The sequence below is a fragment of the Pagrus major genome, chromosome 2 (assembly GCF_040436345.1).
Source record: "Pagrus major chromosome 2, Pma_NU_1.0".
NCBI lineage: Eukaryota > Metazoa > Chordata > Actinopteri > Spariformes > Sparidae > Pagrus > Pagrus major.
The window spans coordinates 33,822,147-33,845,931 of record NC_133216.1 but is presented as its reverse complement, the minus strand read 5'-3'; the positions used below and the strand labels follow the sequence as shown (position 1 = coordinate 33,845,931).

The 23,785-nt window shown below is 39.5% G+C and overlaps 1 protein-coding gene across 2 annotated transcripts in view; it reads left to right on the top strand.

Annotated features, from left to right (window-relative positions):
- myo18ab (myosin XVIIIA b) overlaps positions 1-16,991 on the top strand; it is a 210,286-nt gene extending 193,295 nt beyond the window's left edge. Inside the window, exons 41-42 of one of the 2 annotated variants that reach the window (XM_073480324.1) lie at positions 8,454-8,576; positions 13,712-16,991. In XM_073480324.1, coding sequence (XP_073336425.1) covers positions 8,454-8,576; positions 13,712-13,874 — 286 coding nt within the window. In that variant the 3' untranslated portion in view covers positions 13,875-16,991. The other variant, XM_073480333.1, reaches the window with a different exon arrangement.
- Positions 16,992-23,785: the final 6,794 nt, after the last annotated feature.

Here is a 23,785-nt window from a genome sequence, read left to right as displayed (position 1 = left end):
AAAAGAGCTTCTGCAGCACAATAAACAGCTTAAAAATGTACCTTCACATGTCAGTGTTTGTGTTTGTTTCAACTATAGGTATATACTGTAGGTAAAAGGGTAAATAGGGGTAAATCAAACAAACTTACTCAGAGGCTTGGGGGAAAAAGTAACATTTCTTATGTAACTCCAAAGACCTTCTTTCTTTTAGTCTTTTTAAGTAAATTTGGAAATCACTTTCGGCCAGTTTTTCGACTATAAGAAAGGAATGTTTTTTGTAACTTCTGTTGGTTTTTGGTGTAGCTAGACCATGATTATTTGAATATGTGCAATTCACATCGCACTGAACTTACTGTTTGTTGCAGTTTTGCAGCACAGATAACAGTAACACATTTTCATGTGACTCTGTGGATGAGAGGAGTTTTCCAAGCGTCTGTTTCCTGGTGATCTTGGAAAGGATGCATATGCCTGCCTGTGCTCTTAAGCCACGGGACTTCACAGGGTCGACAGTTTCATATATTTGGAGCATAAACATAGGCGTCTGTAAGACCCAGGGACACACAGGAGCAAAGCTGAGCACAGCAGAGCAGGAGGATCCATAGAAGCTAATGATGAATGTAATAGTGTGTAACAGAGATGTACAACCAATGGCGGAAGAATGTCACGGACAATTAATGTCTCCTCAGCACTGTGTTTGTTTGCTTCCCCCAGGCTTTTGGCAGGGCTTAACTAATGGTATGGTGGTCAAGGACATAAATTGTGGTTGACACAATGTGTGAAGTGCTCAATTATATAGTGCCCACCATTGTGGTGCTGGCTGTAAACCAGAGGTCTCCCTGTGTTCTCTGAGCGCATCATAAAATTGTACACTGATAAAGTCTCGGAGAATAATGACAGTCTGAGTTTTGCAGCTTGAGGGTGAAAGTAACATTTACTCAGTCACTGTTACTGTCTAACTTCTTTTTTAGGTTTTAAGAAACATGAGAAACAATTTACATACTGTAATACCTTTGAAACTGATCATTATTTTAACTGTTGTTTTATTTTTCTGTTTTCCCTTTTTAAAAGAATAAAATCTTTACCCTTTTCATAAACATCACATAATTCATTAAATGTCTATTGGTAGAATTTGTAGAAAATGTTAAACATTTTGTTACCACTGTGGAAGAAAATGGGTGTCTTTATGCACATAAAAAAATTGTGGAAGTAACAAAATTTCTAAAAGATCAAAGTAAAAAATGGTTAAAAAGGGTTGACCTGTTCCAAAAGGAAATGTGATGAAGACTTAAAGAAACACTGACAAATTCATTCATTAAAAAACACTACCATAAATTCACATTGTATTTTGACAAAATTTCATACATTTGTTAAAATTTACACATTAGTTTAATCAAAGCATAACTACTGAGATTAATTGGATGAAAGCAATACAGTTTGGAGGCTGCACCATTTTCTCTAAGATTGTCTCATTTAAAACCAAAACTTCTGGTGCGTTCCATTTACCTGGGAGGTCAAAAGTCAGAGCTAGAAATGAGGTCATACCCAAGTTGAATGCGTCTGAAAGTCTGAAAACCAGTTCTAGTCAGGTTAGCCATCATTAGCCATTGTCTGCAATACAAGTTGATAACAACACATTACACGATATTTGCTCATAGAAACACCAGAACATCATGTCCACAGACAGGGCCGGACTGGGAGACTTTTTCAGGCCAGGAGTCAGTCATGTAACCACGCCACCCTGGCCTTGCCCACACACGCACGTTCACACCCACACCTACATGCATGGGCACACATGCACGTACGCAGGTACGCACGCACATGCGCGCACACACACACACACACACACACACACACACACACACACACACACACAGTGCATTCCAAATAGAAGTCCACATATGGGACCTATTGTACAATCTAAGGTTGGAATATACAGTAACTTTTATGTTTGGGCTGGTAAATACAGTAAAGGTTTTACATAATAAGTAGTGCCAAGGTTACAGCTATACATAAAAAGTCATGTCATGTAGAATATCAACTGCCTCATTGGCACATATTTTTTATGTGTAGCCTACAATATAATCTAATAAACAAAGACAACTAAGTCCAAATCAAACAATTAATCAGCTATGAGGGGACAGCCTTCGAACACGTTTACAGAACACATGCACGCACGCACTGACAGACACATATATGCAATGTATAATACAGTCCGAGAGCAGAGTTCCTAATAAGCAATCACATAATATTGACTAATATTTTATATAGGCTCTAATTATCATACCGGGGAATACTAATGAACCCCAACCTAAATCTAAGGTTGGAATACATAGCTTTCATGTTTGGGCTGGGATACATAACAGAAAGTCAGCAACAGACAGCAAAATTCAACAACACTAGCGCTTAATAGAATAATGCTGTAGTGCCAAGACAGCTATTACAAATGAGAGCCATTTATGTCAAATGGCAGTGCCTGGTGGTGTTCATATGTCTGCAACTTGTTGCATGTTGTTGCTCTACTGTAGAAATGATTCTGTACCTTCTGCCAACTGCTCTGCACTGGCTTCTCCTGAAGCACCAGCAGGACTGATGTCATCACCATCACCACCTTTGAATAGCAAACATGTGCTTACAGTGTTTTTCCATACACTATAGTTCATACAGTAAGATAGTGTAGCCTATGTCTCACTTGATTTGCCCTTGTATTCCTATACATAATAATGGAATGATTATATCCCATTTGTTGCACAAATAAATCATTTCAGAAGCAGTAAAGAAAAAAAAAAGTGGCTTGTAAATCAGTGATTTTAAAATCCCAATCCTTATTTTAATTTCAAGGCCAGGGCCTAGTAGGCTACATATTTACTGTGTAAATTAGTCAATTTTAGGCATTTGGCCACGTCATCCTCCAGCGCCTTTCTTTTTTTCTCTCTCTCCCTCTCGGCACCGCCTTTCCTCTTTTTTTTACCCGGGTTGGGGTCCCTCATCGACGAAGCCTCGTCTCCTCTCCCGGTCCGCTCGCTACACACACACAGAGAGAGAGAGACGCAGGCCAGCAGGCCAATCATAGGATCATAGGCCGGCGCTTCGGGAATACTCCCGGTCTCCCTATGGCCAGTCCGGCCCTGTCCACAGATAGAAGTTTGACACTGCTGTGTGTAAGACTAATTTCATGAGACACAAAAAGTGCTAATAAACAGTATATTCTACTGTCACAGCTGTTGATGTGCAAAGCAACGAACTTGGGTTATGAAGGCAGGATTGATGAAGTACGTCCAACTTTCCGAGTCAAGAATTGGACTTCAGGGGGCATTCTAGTTGAAATTGCTGACTTGAAACTCGGAAATTCCAACTTCCCAGTTCAAATAGAATGCACCATTACACCTTCAAATCTGTCTCTGTTCTAACCTAAAATATGCTGTAATCACATACAAATTATTGTCCTAATGGTTTTTTAACTGGAGTTGTACCTGAAGCTTGAATCTGTATCCAAACCTGCCTCATATAATAGAAAGCATATTCACATACAACTAACTGGCAACAGCAAATACACTCTAAATGACACATAATGCAGCCCTGATTACATTTTTTTCAACAGTTTTGAATGAACATATTGGTGAAGTTGCAAAATGGCAAGATCTGCTCATGGCAACTAAAGCTTGATAAATGTTTTCATGGTTATGGAAAGGCAAAGTGTTTAGTAGCCTAAACCTAATCACATGTGGGATGCAGGATGCAAAGCCTGATGTTGCTGTGTACACCCACCATCCACAGTGACGGTGATTACGATTCCTCAAAAACGTATAGGCATAACCGTGCCTAGAGAAAGAGCTGTGTTCCACAAGCTTAACTGTAATTTTGAGCACTTACTGCTGTTAGTTATAAGAAACTCAGCAGTGTCACGATGGGTACAAGGTTAAAAAAAAAACAAAAAAACCTTGACTACACTGAATTTACTCATTTCCATTTTCTCAAAGAGACAAATGTTAAAAGACTTAATTAAGAGAGCTGTAGGGAAGATTTCACTCACCAAAACCTGACCAGCACATTTATCCTGGCAAAGACAAATTATTGTATTGTATATTAGGTTAATTCTCTTGTCAGAACTTGACCTGGAACTGGAGTTGGTCCCTGGATGCTGCACAAAGGCTGCCCCTTGTTTCTGGAGCTAGGGATAGGATTAAATGCAAAGACTGAATTCCACTATACATTGTACTGTGTATGATTGCATGTGATAAAATGATTTCATGTAATAATACAGCTGGATTTGATTTAATTTGAAAGTTTCAACTCTTAAAAGTTCCGGTAAAAAAACTTGTCTGGACTTGAGATTCTCCTACCTCTCCCCTCGTTGAGTGTCCACAGTGCGAAAGACAAAGACACTTGGCTGCTCTGTCATCATAACAGTAGGCAGTAGCAAATCCCCTGGTTGTCTAATAGTCGAAGCATGTTCTGCAAAGCTATTTACAGCTTAAGAGTCAGTTGCCCCCGCCCTTCTGCCCACTCCTTCCTCCTCATTTTTGGTTTGAATGCAGTGCAAGGTTATTGTATTCCATAAAAGCTAGTAGGCTATGCATTTAGATCTCACTGGGCAAGCCATTATTTGAAATTTCCCCTTTGAAATCCACAGAGCTTTTGTCTCTAACTGCTAATGATTTTAATTATAGGTGGTAGTGGGCCTCTCAGAGCTCTGTGTGCTGGAGAAAAGTATATTTTTCTCTGTCTTCCTCAACAAGATGGGAGGCTCTGAAACAGATGCAGAGATGTTGAGCCACCCCCCTGATGTCTCTATAGGACTATTAAGCTGTAACAACTTAATTTCACAGCGCCACACAAGCACTGGGCTTTGACAGCACTTAATGAGTGTTGCGCTCTTTTCATCCGTGTCAAATTTTATGACAAGCCCTCTATTTTACTCCATGGCTCGCAGTGGTTTGTGAACGTCTAATGATAATTGAGAGGAAAAACAGTGCAGTGCCCAGCTGCGTACCAAATCAATCTGTCAAGAACTGAAATTATGAGTGTATGCATATGACTGCGTGTGTGTGCAGGACTGGTGATGAAAATAATTACCAGATGAAAGGTAAATCTGGAAATGTTCTGCCTCTCTGCTGTGCAATTCAAAGAGAAATCATCTTTTTTTAACATTAGGTTTTTTTTGTTTTAGTTTAGTTTCTGCCATCTTGACTAAGTGAGTGGTTGGGGTACATTTATAGATTTTAAACAGATAGCGTATACATTTTCCCACTTTTAATCTGGTGAATGTGATTTCAGTCTGATCTTCATGATGAAGGTTGTTAAAACTAATGAAATAATGAAGCAACAAATAAGTGATACAGTATAAGAGATTTTGTCTTAAATTCAAGTCCTGCTGCCCTCTGACAACAGAGATCTTCACAGTCAAAGGGACACAGCTTTCACATGTCAAAGTCCATTTACTATTCAGTTTGCTACAACAGTACAAGCCAGGAGCACTTACTCTGAGTGAATTTGTTGCTCTGCTAAAGCTAGAAAAACTTATGAACTGAGATAGTGGTTTTCCAGTTTTATTCTCTGATGGTTATGCATTTGAGCAAAAAAAACAAAAAAAAACAAAACAATCAGAACCTCATTATGATGTGTTACATCATACATCATTATTATGTTACATCAAATCCCATTGTGAAACAACATTAAATACAACACATTTCTGAATGCAAAGTTAAAATGTGGGCGCACAACTTCAACATAATTTAAAGCTGTTATTGAAAAAAGACTTATGAACCAAAACATCTTCAGAGTACAAGGTAAACTTGAGGGGACCAAAATTATGAAGGATGCCTTAATATGTCTTTCAAACAGCCTAGAAGAAAAGCTTAAATAACTATGTACTTTGGTATTACTTTGATGACAAGTGTCCATTGTATATCATCTTTCCATATGGTAATTAGAGTAGTACCTACGTTATTCAGGATGAGCAGGTACACCGTTATCTGTATCTGTTCAACCAATTAAATAATCTTTATCTGTACTCAAGAAGTAGGAGGGACTAACCAGAAGTTATTCATTTCAGCCTTAAATTGATATGGGCCAATCAGAAGTTGCTATATTATTATTTATTTACTAGAAAACTACTTACAGAACAGCCTTAGAACTGAGCTTTAGATCAAATTTCTATCCTGAGAGTAAGAGAGCTTTTAACAGAACAAGCTTTTGGTAAATTTAAATTATTAAACTTCATTCAGGTACCCGATGAGGATTTTACTTCATCAATAGTACAGATATTGACGCATTTTACGCAGATAATACTTTTACTTAAAGTACAATATCTGTACCAGATACTCATTTCAGCTGTATCCACCACACACCAGCAGGGGTTGAGTTTCTGTTTTCTGTCAAAGGAGGAGGATGCCAGTCTTTTGGTACTCTAATAACGGCGTCTTTGCTGAAATGCATCATCTTAAGAAAAGGAAAATAGTAAACTACACTGAGGCCATAGCATTTGAGATTTATTTGTTTGTGTATTGCGACTATCTCAGTTGTACAGTCTCCTCTGTGACTCTGAAAGAGCCGTATTAATAGAGTACTCCATGGATTTAGCAATGCATTCCAAAATACTGTTGGACTTGCAATGGAAAGTTTAAAAAGAATCCAAATCGATGCAGCAGGACCAGAGGTATCGTCTTTTTTAATGTTTAGACACACATAATCAACATCAAGAACTAGCTGTGACGAAGGCTGACTGGTGCGTCCCCTAATGTTGCCTGTGTCTCAGCCAAAAAGCTGCACTTGAACACACCACAGTGATTACAGCCAAAGGCCAACCAGCACAGACGTTCTGCTCCTGTATAAGAGAAAATACCTCTTCATACCACACCAGGGGGCAGTAGTCTGTATTTGTCATTCAAAAAGGGGAACCAGAAGACTCAGGACTGCGGACTGACTTCAACCGTTAAAATAAAACAGTTTTTTCCACACCACTTTCTCTTATATAGCCACTCAGAATGTGTCTGATAAAATGTTACAAGTTGCTCTACCTTGCACTTATTTGCTCAATGAAATCCCAATCAGTGTGACTTTTCTCACCAACGGGCTCCGCTGCAGATTCAAAATGATTAGTCCTCCAGAAAACTGCCACCAAAGGTGTGGGACACACCGCTCAAACTAGGGCCACAGACGCATGGACATCGACAGCCCCGATGGCCTGGTGTGTCAGGGCCCCTAATCAGTGAATTTCTCTTCCTAGTGAAAACCTGGTGCCACAAACTGGACTGCTAAAAGTTTGGTCAGAGGTTCCACACTCCCAGTCTTTTCTGTTGTCTTCAGATGTAAACAACACTGATGCAAAAGGGTACAACCTTTTCACATATAAATTAGTACTTCCCAGACCTTGATGTGTAAAACTGGTGGACTTCCCCCTTTAGTTTGAGCTTGGAGCCAACAAATTCTAACAGAAAACCTGCATTTCAAACTGTAATTAAGTTACAATAGAGGAAGGGTGATTTCAGATATTGAGATGTGAAGATATCTGGAGGATATGCATCTTCTGCTTTGATTTTGAATTTTTCTAAATCCCTCCCACCCCCACACACCTCTTTTTGGAATTGCAATACTAAATCATTGTAGAACCCCTTTGCACCCCTTTATGAACATTCAGCATGAATGATCAGACAACTTGGCAGGTATTGGACGCATTGTCAGTTTAACCAAATCAACCAAACCACTTATTTTTATTACCTAAAGCACAATTCATATTTCCTCTTCACTTTCTAACAAGTAGTTTAGATAACAAAGAAGAACTGTGGTCTTAAAACCAGTCAGCTTAAGTGGTGATTCGTGTGCTGTGTCAATGAACGTCCAGCCGAGTTGCTTCTTTGCCAGATCTCAGCAATGCATGTGATGTGTAAAATTGATCATACCTAACAGGAGTAATGGTGAAAAACGTGAAACTAAAAGCCAGACTGTAAAAGAACAGAGTTCCTGTAATTTAAGCTTAGCCGTTGTGTTTTCTTCCTGTCATGGTGCTACTTGAGCTCTGAAGTCACTTTGGAAAAGTAAAGGTAGAATGTTTGTTTGATGCCTCAGTGCCAGCTAACTGCTGGACCGTGATAGCACTCACCTAATATTGACAACAGTGACAAGTTGCTGTGTGATACTGTATAACCTCTTGCAGGCATGTTTGTGTGTTTACAGGGGCTCTTTGAGCTGACTGCATGCGCTGTCTCTTATACAGAATAAATGCCACAATCCCTCTTTGCTTCTACACTAACAGTTGTAGCCTGTTCTTCATTCTCTGGTTCCACAGCTAGAGAGAATTACAGAAATGTTTCTACCAGTGTTGACTCTCCTTGCACACTAACATTTCTTTCACCATATTTTCTCCTCTCCGAATGGTTATATCTGGCCTTTTCTCTCTTTTCTTTATTCATAACCTCATTTGCAATCTCATCTCTCCTTCGCTTCCTCTGACTTCTTTCCCTGTCTCTGACCCCCAGTCAGGGGGATTCAGACACGGACTCTGAGGTGGAGGATCGTGTGGATGGTGTGAAATCTTGGCTGTCAAAAAGCAAAGGTTCTGCAAAGAACCTCTCAGATGACGGCAGCCTCAAGAGCTCCAGGTCAGTACAAAGGCAGCTGCTGTTACTATCACGTCAGAAGTCTACCTACCTAGAAATTTAACTGCTTTTGGCCTGTCTAGATGAAATGGTTTATGTGATCTGATCCAGCAGAAATAAAGCAGAGCAGAAATCTTTGCGGAAATGACGGAACTGCTGTTACTTAAATGTATTTTCAAGCTGCTTTGTCTTCATTGTCACCCCCTTGGTGAAGATGGGCCTTTTTTTTCCACAAAAACAAACCGTCTCCATGGTAGATTTATCGACATGCCCAATGGCCAGCTGGTGTAGTCTACCTGAGCTGCTCGCTGAAATAAATGAATGTGTCTGCAAGCTGACAGCTTCGATTACCCCAGATTTGTCTCCTCACCAGAAGATTTAACTTCTCTCCCTCAGCTGAGCCACTCCCAACTTAAAAACTTTTGGAGTTTTTAAATCTCTCTTAGCAGCTTGTCCCCTTAGACACACATTAACTGATTCACAGAGCTGGCCAACAACCCCCCTTGTAGTAGTAGTTTAGAGTTCAATTGTCTTTAATTGCCTAGGACTTTAATTGCCAAGGAACACAGATACAACTCCATTGGAAATTTACCTTTAAACTTTCGTATGGGAAACATTTCCAGCCAGTTTACTCAAATAATGCTACTGAAATATTCTGTTGTTGCTAGCATTTATTTTGTTTCTATGAAAGTACATATATTCGTTTTGCTGGATATAAACCCAATGACTGCAACAAGTACGACATACTCTGTCTTCTGTCCAAATGTTATGAATCCTCTTTCCTAAGTGAATCCAGTCCGTCTGTTCTTTGTAGAATAGTAGTCAGGTGCTATGATTGGGTCTGAAAAACATTTGATTGACTCTGAATCCAGTAGCAAATGTACTACCAAATTCAAATCCTTTTATCAAATCTATTTAGGTATTTTGTAGATTTCAACAACTTTAATCACCAACAGTCAAGTAACAGATATTTCACAGCTAGAACTCAAAGATAGCCTTTCAAGTTTTAATTCATTTTGAAACTTGTATGTTTTTTTTTATTATTGTCTGGCCATAACCCCACAAAACATTTACATTTTTTGGAGTGGGTTTGCCGAGAATTACTGGTTAAGATTTTCTCATAATTACTGTGGCCTTTATTTGTCCTTGGTGGACAATACAATAATGTCGGTGGCTGTCTTGACATTTCAATGCAGTAAAAACCCTTGTTAGTCCCTAGTCAGTTCTCCATTTGCACTCTTTTTCTGCTGTTACATTTCTCATCACATTTCTGTTTATATGATTTGTCAAGTTTGATTGATTTGTTTCTTATACTCTTCCTTCACTCACCTTCACTTGACCCAAATCTCATCTTTGTCATTTTCTCTCCCACTGTCTTCATTCCTTTGTTCTTTCCATTCTTGTTACTTTCTAGATTTGCTTTAAATGTAGACGCAAAGGAAGGGAACGATTGGAAGGAGGGTAAGGAATGGAAAGAGCCTAATAAAGAGGGCAAAGAGGTAGAGTCGAGCAGGCCAATGTCAGTGATGAGCTCCCTCAGCTACAGAAAACGATCCAACCTTGACTCTAAAGGGGATGCCCTCTTCAGTGCCCTCAAGGAGAGTGCCAAGTTAGAAAATGAAACCTTACATAAGACTAAACCCAAAACCTCAGATCTTAAGGATGACACCTTCTCAGTAAGCTCAAGGAGGAAGTCACAGGCAGGGGATGAAATGAATGACACAGAATCAGTTGTGTCCCAGGCCTATTCAGAGGCCAACAGCAGAGCCAGGAAAGGCATGGACAGCCGCTGGGGTGACTTTGACAAAGAATCAACCATTTCATTCACTGCACCAAGTCGGGCCTCCACACGTGTCGGTTTAAGCCCAGAGAATGATACCAAGTCTACCATCAGCTTAGGTTTGTCAAGCCCACGTGGACGCAGATACACCTCGCGCTTAGATGAGGGCCGAGGTGGGCGGTCACTGTATGGCAGCAGTCCCAGTAGCCCTTGCTTTAGTAGACGGTCTGGGGGTCGCAGTCCTGGAAGTGTTAGCCAAGCTGATTCCCATATGTCGCTGGCACGCAGCTGCCGCCTGAGCGAGTTTGACATTGATATAGATGATAGTCGAAGCGTGGCCTTCACTGAGAGGTCAGCATACAGTCCTCACTCATCCACTGGCCGCAGTATCTCCATGCCACCACCGCAGGCCAGATCATCAACTGCTGATAATGACCCAGTGGATAACTGGGACATCAAAACAGTCTGTCATCGCAACTACCTCGACCCTGATCTAGAGAAAGCCATCAATGAGGTGCTGAGTTTCAAGCCTATCAAATTCAAACGCAGGAGCTTGGAGAACTCTGAGGGTGAAGAAGAAAAAATGAAGAATGATGAAGATGACAACAAAGCGCGTAATCAGGAAAGTTCTCGCCTTGCCAGCAGTCTCAGACGCTCTGCATCTGCTGTGGACTGCATGAGATCGTCCCGCAGTGCCAGCAGCTGTAGCAGTCGCCACCACAGTAAAAGCAAGAGCAAGAAAAAGAAGAGGAGCCACAGCTCTGAGTCTGACAGCTCAGGAAATGACCGTCACAGGAGCAGTTCCAAGAGGAGGTCCAAGAAGTCCAAGAAAAAGTCCAAAAAGAAGGATCAATCTTCTTCTTCTTCCTCATCATCATCTTCAGATTCTGAGTCAGACTCTGGGTCAGAATCAAGCTCCGGTGCCTCTACTATTTCTTACCGAAGCTCCAGCAGTGTGAAGAGGGCCCCAGTTCGAAAGGTGTCCAGCCCAGAAGAAGAAGCGAGGCCACAGATTGAAAGCCAACCCCTTAGTAAAAAGGATGATAAGAAAAGGAAGAAGAAGGTGGACAGTCTGATGATGAAGTACCTGTACCGGCCGGACAGTGACTGAGGCAGGCAGTAGGTTGCCTGATACGAACTTACCAGAGAAAGTGTTTTTGAAGCATGGTGTGACCTAACTAATCAAAGACATTTTCACTCTCATCAGTCAGCATATTAAATTTGCTCTATTCAGTCGGATTGTGAGTAGACTAACACTTTAGGAGTCTATTTTACGAGTTGCGTCCTTGATGATTGCTTTGTAGGCATGCTAACAATTTTTTTGATGTTTACTACTACACGTTCACAGTGTCAAGCCAAACAGAAGTGAGCAGGAAAGTCTTTGGTGTGTTGTGAATTTTATCACACCAGGAAGAGTACTTGGTGAAATGGGGCACTCAACATGGATGTTAACTTAGCCTTTAATTACTTCTGAGATGTCATATTGATTTATAGCCCCAGAAAGGTAAAAATTAACGAGAGTCAACTACACTTCACAGAGAGGCCATAATACATTTTCCTTCCAGCCCCAAAACGGCAAGCATAATTAGACCATGAGCATTGATTAACACCAACTTGCAAATTCATTTGAGATGCACAGTTGACAGTAATTAACCCCCAGTTTGCAATATTTAAGCAGTTTGAATATTAAATAATGTGAAAAGGCTAGGCTAGACATTATACATACTGAATTTATTTTTTTCTTGAGAGTTCAATTGGAATATTTGAGATGATGTTTAAAAAAGAGAATTCAATCATGTTTAGATATTGGTAAGCATTTGTTTAATTTTCAGTACACTAATTCACTTGATGACTCTGGAAGAGGATGGAATTGCATCTGTCATGATGCTTTGTATTTGTTATTTCAATGGCTTGGATATGGTACTTCAGTACCATCATTACAGTTAAGCATGCTGGCGTGGCACCACATTGCATGAGATCTTGTTTCCACTTGATGCAACATGGCTAGATATAAAGCTCCTCTGTGGTGAAGAGAGCTCAACATGCTCTAACACAAGAACTGGCAAGAAAATAGACAAAACTCAAGCAAATGATGAAAACCTCATGTCAAATGTAGCAAATATTTACATTGACAATTAGACAAACATCAGCAAATACAGAAACACTGACACTGCAAGTAGTAAACAATAAAGTGTTGTAAAACAGAGTATTATCGTGGACTATAAGGCCCTATCCACATGTGTACAGGTATTTCTGAAAATGTATTTCTTTCCAAGTTACACTTGTAAACAGTGTTTTAGGTCTCTGGAAATAGACCTGATGGAAAACTCCTTCCAGGGTGACGATATTCTGAAACTCTGTTAAACATTTTTGGAAGCAATGACGCACACATCCAAGTTCACTTAATTGACCTTAGTATGGATTTTTTCTGAAACAGTGCTAAAACTGTCTCCTGAACAGAGGTCATTACGTATTAGAACCCCATTTTCAGAAATACCAGTGCATGTGTGAACCAGGCCTAAAAACGGATGAACTAGTATTACAAGACTAATGCTGGGTGCTCTAATATATCAAATAACACCAAAATTACTCAATAAGAGCCTTTAAACTAGTTTTCAATTTTCAAGTTTATTGTGTGGCTTGTTTGGGTATGCTTTTAGTGTCACATTGTTGTATATGACCTGCAGTGTTTCTCTGTTTGCTTATATTTTCTTTTTACTGAATTTGAAGTATGTTTCTGCTTTGATCCAGGACCACTATGTATCACAGTCTTTGAATGGCCAAGTCACAGTTACCAAAGGGTTTATGCTCATGAACCCAGGAAGAATTTTGACAGTACAAACTCACTGGATGGAAGGCAATCATCATAGCAATCTTTGAGGTTTGAGAAAAACAATGTCATTGAGTGCAAAGTAACAAAAGAAACCTTGATTTATTCTGAAGGTCTCTTCTATTAACCTCAACACTTAAAAATAAAAAATGGTCTAGGATTTCTTCCTCCCTCACCAACTGAAATGCTTCTCAGCGTACAGATTAAAGCAGTAGTGTCATTCTTCCATGGTGTATCAACCTTTCTCTGTAAGTAAATTGTTTCAGTTGTTTGGTAAGTCATTCAGAAAATTACCTGCCAACCTGTGAGTTTGTATTTAAATATTTTTCCCATAACACATTTTATGAAATTAAATTATTTTATGCTACATTTTTTTTTCTAAACTCAAAAATATGTTGTCAAAATGATGATTTCTGCCTTTGCTTGTATTTTTTTAACATGTCTTGAGCTCTCCGTCACACCGTACTATTCTCCGCTCTTTGTTTTTCAATAATAACATTGGCTTGTCCTTGTTCTTTCCTGCTCTAGCCCCCCTGGCCGAAGACGTTACTGCTTCGATATTTCTGATGAAGAGGAGGAGGAAGAAGAAAAAAAAGAAGGCGGGTCAAACCAGGGCTCTTACTCCTCTCGATACAGATATAGCAGCCATATGAAAGACGGCGAGGACAGACCTTATGAGACCACATCGTAGTCCTCGCTGCCAGCACTCACCATCTGAAACGCACCCTCATTCAACTGTTCGTCTTGCATGCAATGTTGACCCACAGAGTGGTTAGTCTGACACAACTATTCACTTAAACACTCACAACCCTGCATCAAAACACAGTCAATCAAATACTGTAGATGTTACTGAGTTGTTCCTATGACAGATCCTCATAGGATTGTTTTTCTGGAAACCTCATGGTCTGCTTGATTTGGCACTCATCAGTCTAACCTCACTGCACACACAGCAGCTTTGTTATTACCGACTCCACTTTGCTGGGTGCATGTAAGCAGCAGTTGCTTGGCTTGAGCAGCCATCCTGTTAAACTCTAATCATCATGGTTTTAACTGAGCCAAAGAACTTGAGGTTGCAACGATAACTTTTTTCTCTTGTCTCTGTTACTCTTCCTCTCTTCTTTACATATAGTACACCACAGTAGTATGTATTACCATAGTACAATGTATTGCCAAAAAGCCCTTGTCCAAGTATGTGTGCACAATGTTTTACTTATTGCCAATTTATGAAGAGTCCTGGGAAAAGTCAAAGCTTTCTTCTCTTCTATCCTTTTTGGGTAAAGTGCCATTTGATTTAAGTGGACTCCTCTACAGCTGGCTTCTCCATTTCATGAACTGCTGCGCTGTACACTGAAGACTCTCTCATCCACATCTGTTCGCTTTTTCTTTGCCTTAGAAATTCTTTCTGCTTTTTGCTGGAAAATGATCTCCTGACAGGGGTAGAGGTTAGCATCACTTACTACTCCATCATGAAAGCGAAGCATTTGAATCTTATGTTTATAATGTTTGACAGATTTGTTGTTCAGAGAACAGGCGTCAAGCAAATTCATTTCCACAAGGTTTGAGATTACCTCTTTGAAATGCCTTGTCTTATTTTATTACGACTTGATTTGAATTATTTGCCAGAATTCTTTAATGATGAAGAGACTTTAGATCTCGACGTTCACATGCCGCCTGTGTTTTGTTTTAAGTTTTATGTTCTCTTCTTTTCCGAAGTAAAGAATGTACTTGACTTTGGGCACCAGGCATTTGTTGGTTTCTCACAAAAACCAATGAGCAGATGGTATCCTCAACTAGCATGTTAAAGGAAAAAGCTGGTGTAAATCACATGGAAAGACCTTTGGGACCTTTGTTGACCTTTGAGAATAATAATAATGTGTAACAAAATAACCTATGCTCAAAGGTCCATTTAACGAGGTTTTTTGAGCTTCCAGCCACATCTGTTGGTCTGCTTCAGCAAATGGATCTGGCTAGTTGTCATCTCAGCTCTTAGGCCTGAACCCATTTGTAAGAAGAAGCAGCTATAAAGGACTACAGTAGCCAATAGTGCTGAATATGCATCTCCACCATCGCCATGCAGCTAGCAGTCCTCCAACTCTGGCTGGACTGAACACAGCTGGACAGTGCAACCTCCAAGAAGACAGAGGCCAGATCTATGACACTGAATACAGTATTGAGGTGGTTTTCTTGTTGGGTTGGGCTTCTGACACCCTGGAGCTGAGTCAGTAAATAACTCAGCTGCATGTCTAGCCGAGCTAACTACCTCACGGCAGCTACATTTGGAAGCAGTTACTTAACGTGTACAGCAACAAAGCTACCAATGTAGTTGTCCATCAGGAACTCTGTGAATCATCTCAGTAATATAGCTGGACTCCGTCATTCTTGGAGGCTTGGGAGGCTGTTGGTCATCAGTAGTTAGAAGAAGTTACTTCAGCGACAAGTAAAGCTAATATTCCAGAGTTGAGGCAGCAAGGCAGCAGAAAATTCTTTCTCCATAAATTTGATTAAGTTTCACCCAAAGTTTCTGTTTTTGTAAAGTAATGTGTAAGGCAGGTGAGATATGGAACAACATATGTGACAAAAACACTTAAACATCAAGTTTAACTTCATGGGAACTGTAAAACATTTACAAGTATATTATTGGGAAAAAAAATCGTTCAGGAATTTTCTAAATTTCTGGCCACTGTAGTTTGTAACACATTGGGCACACGCTGTTGCTAGTCAGTGTTAGCTTCTTAGCTAGCTTGGTCACATAAGTTTACTCCAGTAAAGCAAAGTTATATAAAATCTAATATGCCACGTTTGTAATTCAAACAAATTAAAACCAACACAAGTTATGTCCTGTCCTAAAAAGTTTTAATGTTCTGTATAATCACTGTGCCTCTGCTGCCTCGCTTAAGTAACAAGGCTAACATTATTGCTATGCGACTGGTGGACTTCTCAGAGGGTTGAGTGTCATGATTATTCGTTCAGCATTGCTAGCTAGTTTTCTCTGTTTTGCTCTAGCAAGAATTACATTAGCCTAGTTGACGGATAAGGCAACAGGGCATTCTCTGTTCCCTTCAAGGTCAATGGGGCAAATTTGAGTCTCAAAGTTTACCAAAGTTAAATGTGAGTCCTGCCAGCAGATCAGCTGATGGCAGTGATTCCATTGGAATGAACTGATCTTTCCTTGGATAAATGGATTCATGAATTTTGATAAAAATAGAATATCCCCATCCTTGTTCTTTAAAGCCTCATTGGGTACTATAACTGTAACTTCATTAACTGGACACTCTACAGCCTGTATAACCAATACTGTGAAATCATGTAAACAGCAAGAAAAATAGAACCTGCATTTTCATTGTTGTTTAAGTGTTACATCATACTCTAAAGTCATTTGTCTGGTATTAGCATCAAGATATCTTTGAAAGCCATTTAAAGTCCAGAAGAGCTTGGCATGGCATTTGGGGCTGAAATAAATAAGTGGATGTTCTTCATTGTGGGAGAAGTTGGGTGTGGTTCTATTAGACATGCTTTTTGTAGACTGTTGTCTTCATTTTTATTCTCTATGCAGTTAACACAAGTGTGGAAATGTGTTTTTATCTCATTGACTCTGATACAAGTGTCTGGCTTCAACAGAAAAAAAGCAAAAGAGCAGGCATAATAATGCTTACTGCACACCGTATTTATATATAAATATGTGTATGATTCATGCTAGCTTTGAAAATAGTTAATGTTTATTTTCATTATTGAACAAATTGACCACTTGTTATAAATTTTGCATTACAGTTTAATATATTGTAAATAAATGATGGTGATTGTTTTAGAAGACTGGATTTGTGTTTTGCTGCTGTGTGTATTCAGTTCATGTCTTTCCATTTACACTCACACTTTTGTTCTCAGATCTTCAGAGGGCATTCCGATAAAACAAAAAAGGGAAACGTTTTCTGATGCATCCACTTTGCTGTTTCCATCTGCCTTGAAAAATGTCAACAGCCTTGTTGACCATGTGAATGCCTTAAAGGGACAAACAATGTACTGATTTAGTTTTTCTTTTGTAAATAAATATTGTATATTTTGCTCCAAAGTTGAGCTGTAAATGGTAGAAACAATATGTTCACATGTTGATGGACTCTGTTATGGTATGATTCCTGTGATTCCAATTCCTACCTTACAAAAGTTAACCTGAAGCAAAAGATGTGTCTGACATTTTTATTTACTTACCCCACTCAATAGAATAAAATACATTTACAGTCGTAACCAGACTGCATTTTGTTCAGTCCATTATCGTATGGTTGAATCTTGTGCGTCAGTGCCGCCACAATATTGGTACTCTGCAGCCATGTCTTCGAAAATGCTTATTCAACCCTAAAGTTATTTACCTTTTCAGTATCCTGTATAGTTTAAAGGGGCTCTTTGGAGCTTCTGTGTTATGCTGGAAGCCGGTAGTTTATATTAGTGGATTCCATTCCTAAAGTAACGTTAGCTACTGTTGCTATCTGTTAGTGGAGAGATGCGCTGAGAATAGCCACTCAAGAACGTGCATAAAGACCCATCTTTTGGACTATCGCAGAAAATCCTACCAGAGTCCTTCACAAAGAAATCCACAGTCCAGCAGCATTAAAATATCTAAACAAATCATCCACAGGCTTGTATAGGGAACAGAGAAAAGAGGAAGGTCTCGTTTTTCATGTCACGTTACAATCCGTTCACATATGGCTAATGAAAAAGTGATTAAAACATGTAAAATGGTACAAATTGTTACATTGAGCCCCTTTAATAGTATTCATCAGTATTTCTTTTGTCTTTGGTGCCCTCTTCAGCATTTTTTCTATTTTAATGTGTGACATTGATGAGTCTTTCTCTAGTGCCACAGTAAAAAGCAAATGTATCTTTGCGCCCCTGGGCATCTTGGTGTTAAAATGAGGTGTCGTCAGACGCATAGATGGCGCATTGCTATCTTTAAGCCACGGTCACACATATGTCAAAATCAACAATCACCTCCCGTTGACTTTCATTCCATGCAAGTGAAGGGGCAAAAAAACATTTGCATCCAGTTGCGAAGAAAATCTGCATCTTGGCTTCATGTTCAACTTTGACCAGTGAAATTGTAGCATGCAAATGTTGCTTTCACATATGTGTGACCGCGGCCTTAGGCAGCAGAAAGTGACTGCGCCATAGACCAACAAAAAGCTGGTCTAAAGTACAAGATGCAGTATTTTGCTGCTATTTAAAGGACACATTATTCAGATAAGAGTAGTAAGATACATAGGCAGTTTCACAACAAGCATAGACACATATAGAGGCTGCTGTCAGTCATTTTAAACATTTCCATGCACACAGAAATGTCACTACAGCAAATGTGGCAGCAAAACTAAAAACTAGTTACAGGACAGAGAAAACTCTCCATAGGAAACGGAATTAAACTTTTAGTTTCTGAAATAGTATAAAAATATAAAAACTATTTTACTCTATGAATGTGGACTGTGTGACCTTTTGATGTGTAGAAGGACACAGAACATTCATTAAATATACTATACTATACTATACTATACTATACTATACTATACTATACATTAATACTGGTCCTGTTGGTGAGTCATGAGCTTTAAATAATCACTGAAGTTTATCCACTGTTTCTTGTATGCAAATGTCGTCGTTAATGGAGAGATATAGATATCGTTTGCGCTGCTGGAGGATCGTTGCAGGTAATGTCACATATCTTTCTCATTAAAGGTGTATTTTCACCCACCTGCATCCCACCTGCTATTGATCAGAATAATTTGTATGACCCATGCTGCCTGATCCTGACCGAGATCTATGCATCACTATAATACACACAGCATTCCTCCTCCTTCTCATTTAAATATCAGTGTATTATCTCAGTTGCAGTCAAACAGAGTTGTTGATGGCACAGATGATCGTACAGATGATTGTGATCGGAGGACCACATAACTGTCTCTCAGCGAAGACAGGTGCCGCTGTTTTCTAGCAAGGTGCCAGGTACTGGTGCATCTGGCTCTTAAAGTGAATGTGAGATTCTCTAATTTTAAGTTATTCCTAAATGACTAATTAAGAGTCGAAATGCAACCCCTTCTTACTGTGCGCCTTACTTGGTGCCCAGATTATCCACACCCTCAGTACACTTGTGCCTTTAGACCGTGCGCCATAGATCGTTGAAATAGGGCCCTTAGTCTTTTTGGTATTTTGGTAACCCTTTTTGTGTCACAGTTGGAGGAAAGGAAACTTTGTATACTTTGTAGACAAATTTGACAATCCTTGTCCAGTCTGGTCCATGGTATGTGTTGCTTTCAACTTTTTATTTTGTGTCTCAGAGTCTGCCTTACTGTCCTTACTTTCACTGTGAGGCCAAAGTTGGACATTTTTCAAATCTCAACAAAGCTTTAACACAACCCTATCACCAGACAAGGTTGTTATAAGACAATTCTGCAAACCCCAGAATTTTTTCAATGAGATTTTATTCTATCCAATACCAGCATTTTTCAAATTCTCCCTTTCTACGATATCTACACACAACTACAATATTGTATATTGTAAATTGTAGATTGTATATTACAATATTCTGTGTAGAACTATGGCTATGACGGACAACATGATGTGGCAGACTCATAATTTATAATGCTTATTATACTGAAGCAAGTTTCCTCCAATAGGTCATTCCCAAAAAGGTCAAACATTTTGAGATAACCTACTGTTTTTGTGAGATGATTAAGTTGTTCAATATTCTCCCAGTTAAGAGAAAAACATAAAAATGGTAGAGTATATAATATCTAAAATCGTTCAATTAGATCCTAAAGCATGGAAAGAGGGTTACCTATAGACAGTGTCTGAGTTGAACAGTTGAAGGCCATGTGGTGTCAACTGTGAATCCTCAAACATCCAATGTCAAGAGCTGCTTTCATAACACAATCATCTGAATCTGTGTGTGTGTGCAGACTTTGATTAAGTGCTCAAAGTGTTCTTGAAGGACATCAGAGTGAGACCTAAGATCTAATCTGTTTTTGCTGATCAATATTCAATCTAATATTTTGATATGTGTGATGAATGTGGTCTGCATTTCGTCCTTCAATTACCTCCTGACTTCAGGGAGCAGAGAACTACCATGTTGTTTGATCAGACAGACACTGTGTGCATCAGATGAACATTTTTATAATTTAACTGAATATGCAAATGTTTTTTCTTGTCACACCAGCACCTCATGGTGACATCACAAATGTTATAACTGCCACTACAACTATACTCTCTCAAGAGCTTTTACTTTGCCTTCAAACAAGACCTTTTTAATACCTTTCCATTTCACTTGGTTGAACGACATTTAATCTTGTTTCAATTTAAATATGTGGGTAACTTCCAATTTACACTGTGGGAGGAAGCCAGAGGAAAATTCAGTCATCATCTCCTCACCCCAATGCTGATAGAAAGCCAGGTGGAGTTTCGTAGTCCACAAAACATTTCTGGAGTTTCGTAGCAAAACTTGCTGCATACACACTGGCTAGCCTCACCTTTATGTTTCCCTGTCCTTTTGTTTTCTCTCTATCAGCAACATTATCTGCCTTCTTCATCAGCAGTAAGTTTTATAAAGTTATAAAGGCCCACCAATATATTTGGGCGGACCGTCCAAGTAAAGTCTATGTGTGGGAAACACTGTGTTCTGTGTCTGTGTAGCATGACAGAGTTTACAAACTTTAATTTTGTTACAACGCTGTGTTGTATAATTACAAGTAATTCACCTTGAACATTGAAATGACAAATGTAGCAACGTAAAACAGTAGATTACTAGCTCAAAAATATAAACAAAGTAAAGAGCAGAAGTACAGTTTTAAAAAAGGAACGTGAAGCGCACTTGTTCCGTAAAAAACTTGTAATGCATTACTACCTACCACTGGTTACTGGCCACCAGCTTTCTTGTGCCATAAGCTGGTCAACAGCAGTGACAGCACTAAGAATCAACTTTTGACATAAATCGAGAGTGACACACCACCACTATGCCAATGCACACAGTGGTATATGCCTGGGAAATTGGAATAATAATCCATTTATAATTCGCACACAGCATCAATGTGCATAATACATAACAACACATAATAAGCAGTTGTTTGCTAACATATTAGTCATATCAACTACTGCATATTTGTTTTAAATAAACCATTGTTGTGTTTTCAGCCTGGGCTATGAACAGGATTTTAGACATACTGAGGTCAGGACTCCAAATTCCCCTCATTCATAAGTACTTAGTGTGAATTCACAGAAAACTCCTTCTAAACTTGTAAAACCTTACCAAAGACAATAGTGAGCACCAGGTCCTCAGTGGTAGCTACAGAACTAAAGCCAAAAAAAACCCCAACAATTTATCCAGTTTCAATTTTAATAGCACAGAAATTTTAGACACCGAAGTGTGATTCCCAACTGAGACTCACAAAAATAATATATTTACTTTTTATATTGAGAGAAGTTCTGTATTTACTACAGTCTGACATTTGCTGTATAGACTTTATCAGGTATTCAACAGATAACTTGCAGCTTTAAGGCAGTTCATTAACTTCAGCTTGCTTCAAACATGGTCTGCACTATTTATCACAAATGTATTAATCTTTCTATCATATTGACCTCACATCGTGTTTACACTGGGCACCTTTTGACCACACCATCTGGTAAGTAGCAGTAGCTGCAGCAGTAACCTAAGTAGATTGGTGATAAGAATGAATGCTCAGAATTCATAAATAACACTTACTTCTAGATACTTGGAATTAATTATGCATCAATTGCCAGTATAGGAATTGTCCTCTAACATTTCATATTTGTGAAAATGTGCAGAGGTTGGGAGTTTGGTCTCATGCAGTTTGCTCTTCATGGGTCAAATGCGTTTTGCTCTTCATCAGCTGCTCCCTGCCTACAGTACCTAGTCTCACTGACAAGCAAAAGCCAGCAGGAAGCAACCTGAGGTGAGGTCAGATCATCTGTGGAGCTGGTAAGTGATAGTGAATTTTCCCTCACTGTGGCTCTTCTATAGGGGAACATCCCCAAACAGTGGGCAGGCGGCTGCTCAGCTTCACCTCTCATATGGCAGCTCAGGGGCCTAGAATGTCAAAAGTTGCTATGCTGCCTTAGCACTTCCAGCATGGGGGGAATGGCAATTTCAGGCAATTCTCTCAGGTGTTAATACCTTATATTTCACTTCTGTCTGGAATAAAATGAGAAAACTCTACTCCCTTAAACAGCAACATCCGTGCTCTGTTTGAAGTAGTTTAAAAATGAAACATTAATTATTCTAATAGGTCTTATTTCTCCTCTTCCTCTTGCCTGTTTTCCTAGAAAATCCTCTCCATGGTGAAAGATTGCAGATTACTGTCTGCAACCTTTGTACCTTCTTAATCAAACTACTTGAGGCCATTCGGTATTCATGAGCTGGATGATGGAAATTGGCCTTTCAGCCGCTATAGCACATCTCTGCTGGCAAGAAGGGAGAGGTGAGGACAGAGACTGAGATGATGGGAGGAGGGAGCGATGGTGGGAAGGAGAGCATACCTTTTCCCCAGAGAGAGTCAGTGACAAGAAAATGCTGTAAAAACATGCAAGGCTTTCAATGTTTTCTCCTGGCTGCCTCACAACCGAGCTCATTACCCTTCCAAATGTGGCTGCTGTTTCCTTCTTTCCCCGCGGGCTCCTTGGCTGACAGTCCATCTTGTTTTTTGGCTGACTCGCAGTCATTGCCTCTGACCTTGTGTCAAGCAAACGGCTGACAGCCCCTCTGAACTGTCATCTGCTTCGGAGGGTGAGCCGCTCGAAAGGGGTTCTTTTTCAATAAGAGCGAAAAGACCATGGGAAAACAGCCCAACCTGGAGGCCTGAGGTCACTGCCTGCAACAGGGCAGCACTTACAGGGAACACAGTATGATGCAGTGGGCCTGAAACATCTAGAGGTACTCCTGCTGCCTACCAGGGATTGGAGCGTTGCTGTGATTTTTCCTCCTACTGTGACTGAATATATCTTTTCATTGTTAATACAGTCTACGGTGGGTTAGTTAGTCCTTTCAACTAGTTCACCATTTAGTTCCAGATATATGGACTCCCAAAGTAGCCATACTATTTTTTTTTTTTGTACTGTATCTCAAAATAATGATTAAAATATTGAGATAATGATCTTATTAATCTCATTATATTATATTATTATTTTCATTATTACTTCATCCACTGATTGTTATCTCTACTAACAGTTTGATCTATAAAATTGAGAAATTAATTAATGTCACAGAATTTCACAAAGTCAAAGCCAAATGTTTCTTGTCCAATCAACAACCCAAAGATATGGGTCTCTATCTTACGCTCAGCGCAAGTTGGCACACAGCACAGCGTAAGTGTCATTGCTAGTTTCAGAACGATGCCCAGCACCCACGTTGTGTTCACACTGTGCACCCACGTTGTGTTCACACTGTGCATCCACTCTGATTTTATGATTTGAGAGGCTGCTTTTTTCGTTACTTAATATCGTGGCACATTTAAGCAGGAAAACTGAAAACTGTAGTTATAAACTCTCCAAAGGAAACAGAATTAAACTTTTAGCTTCTGATATAAATATGTTTTGACAGAATCTCCTGAATTCTCA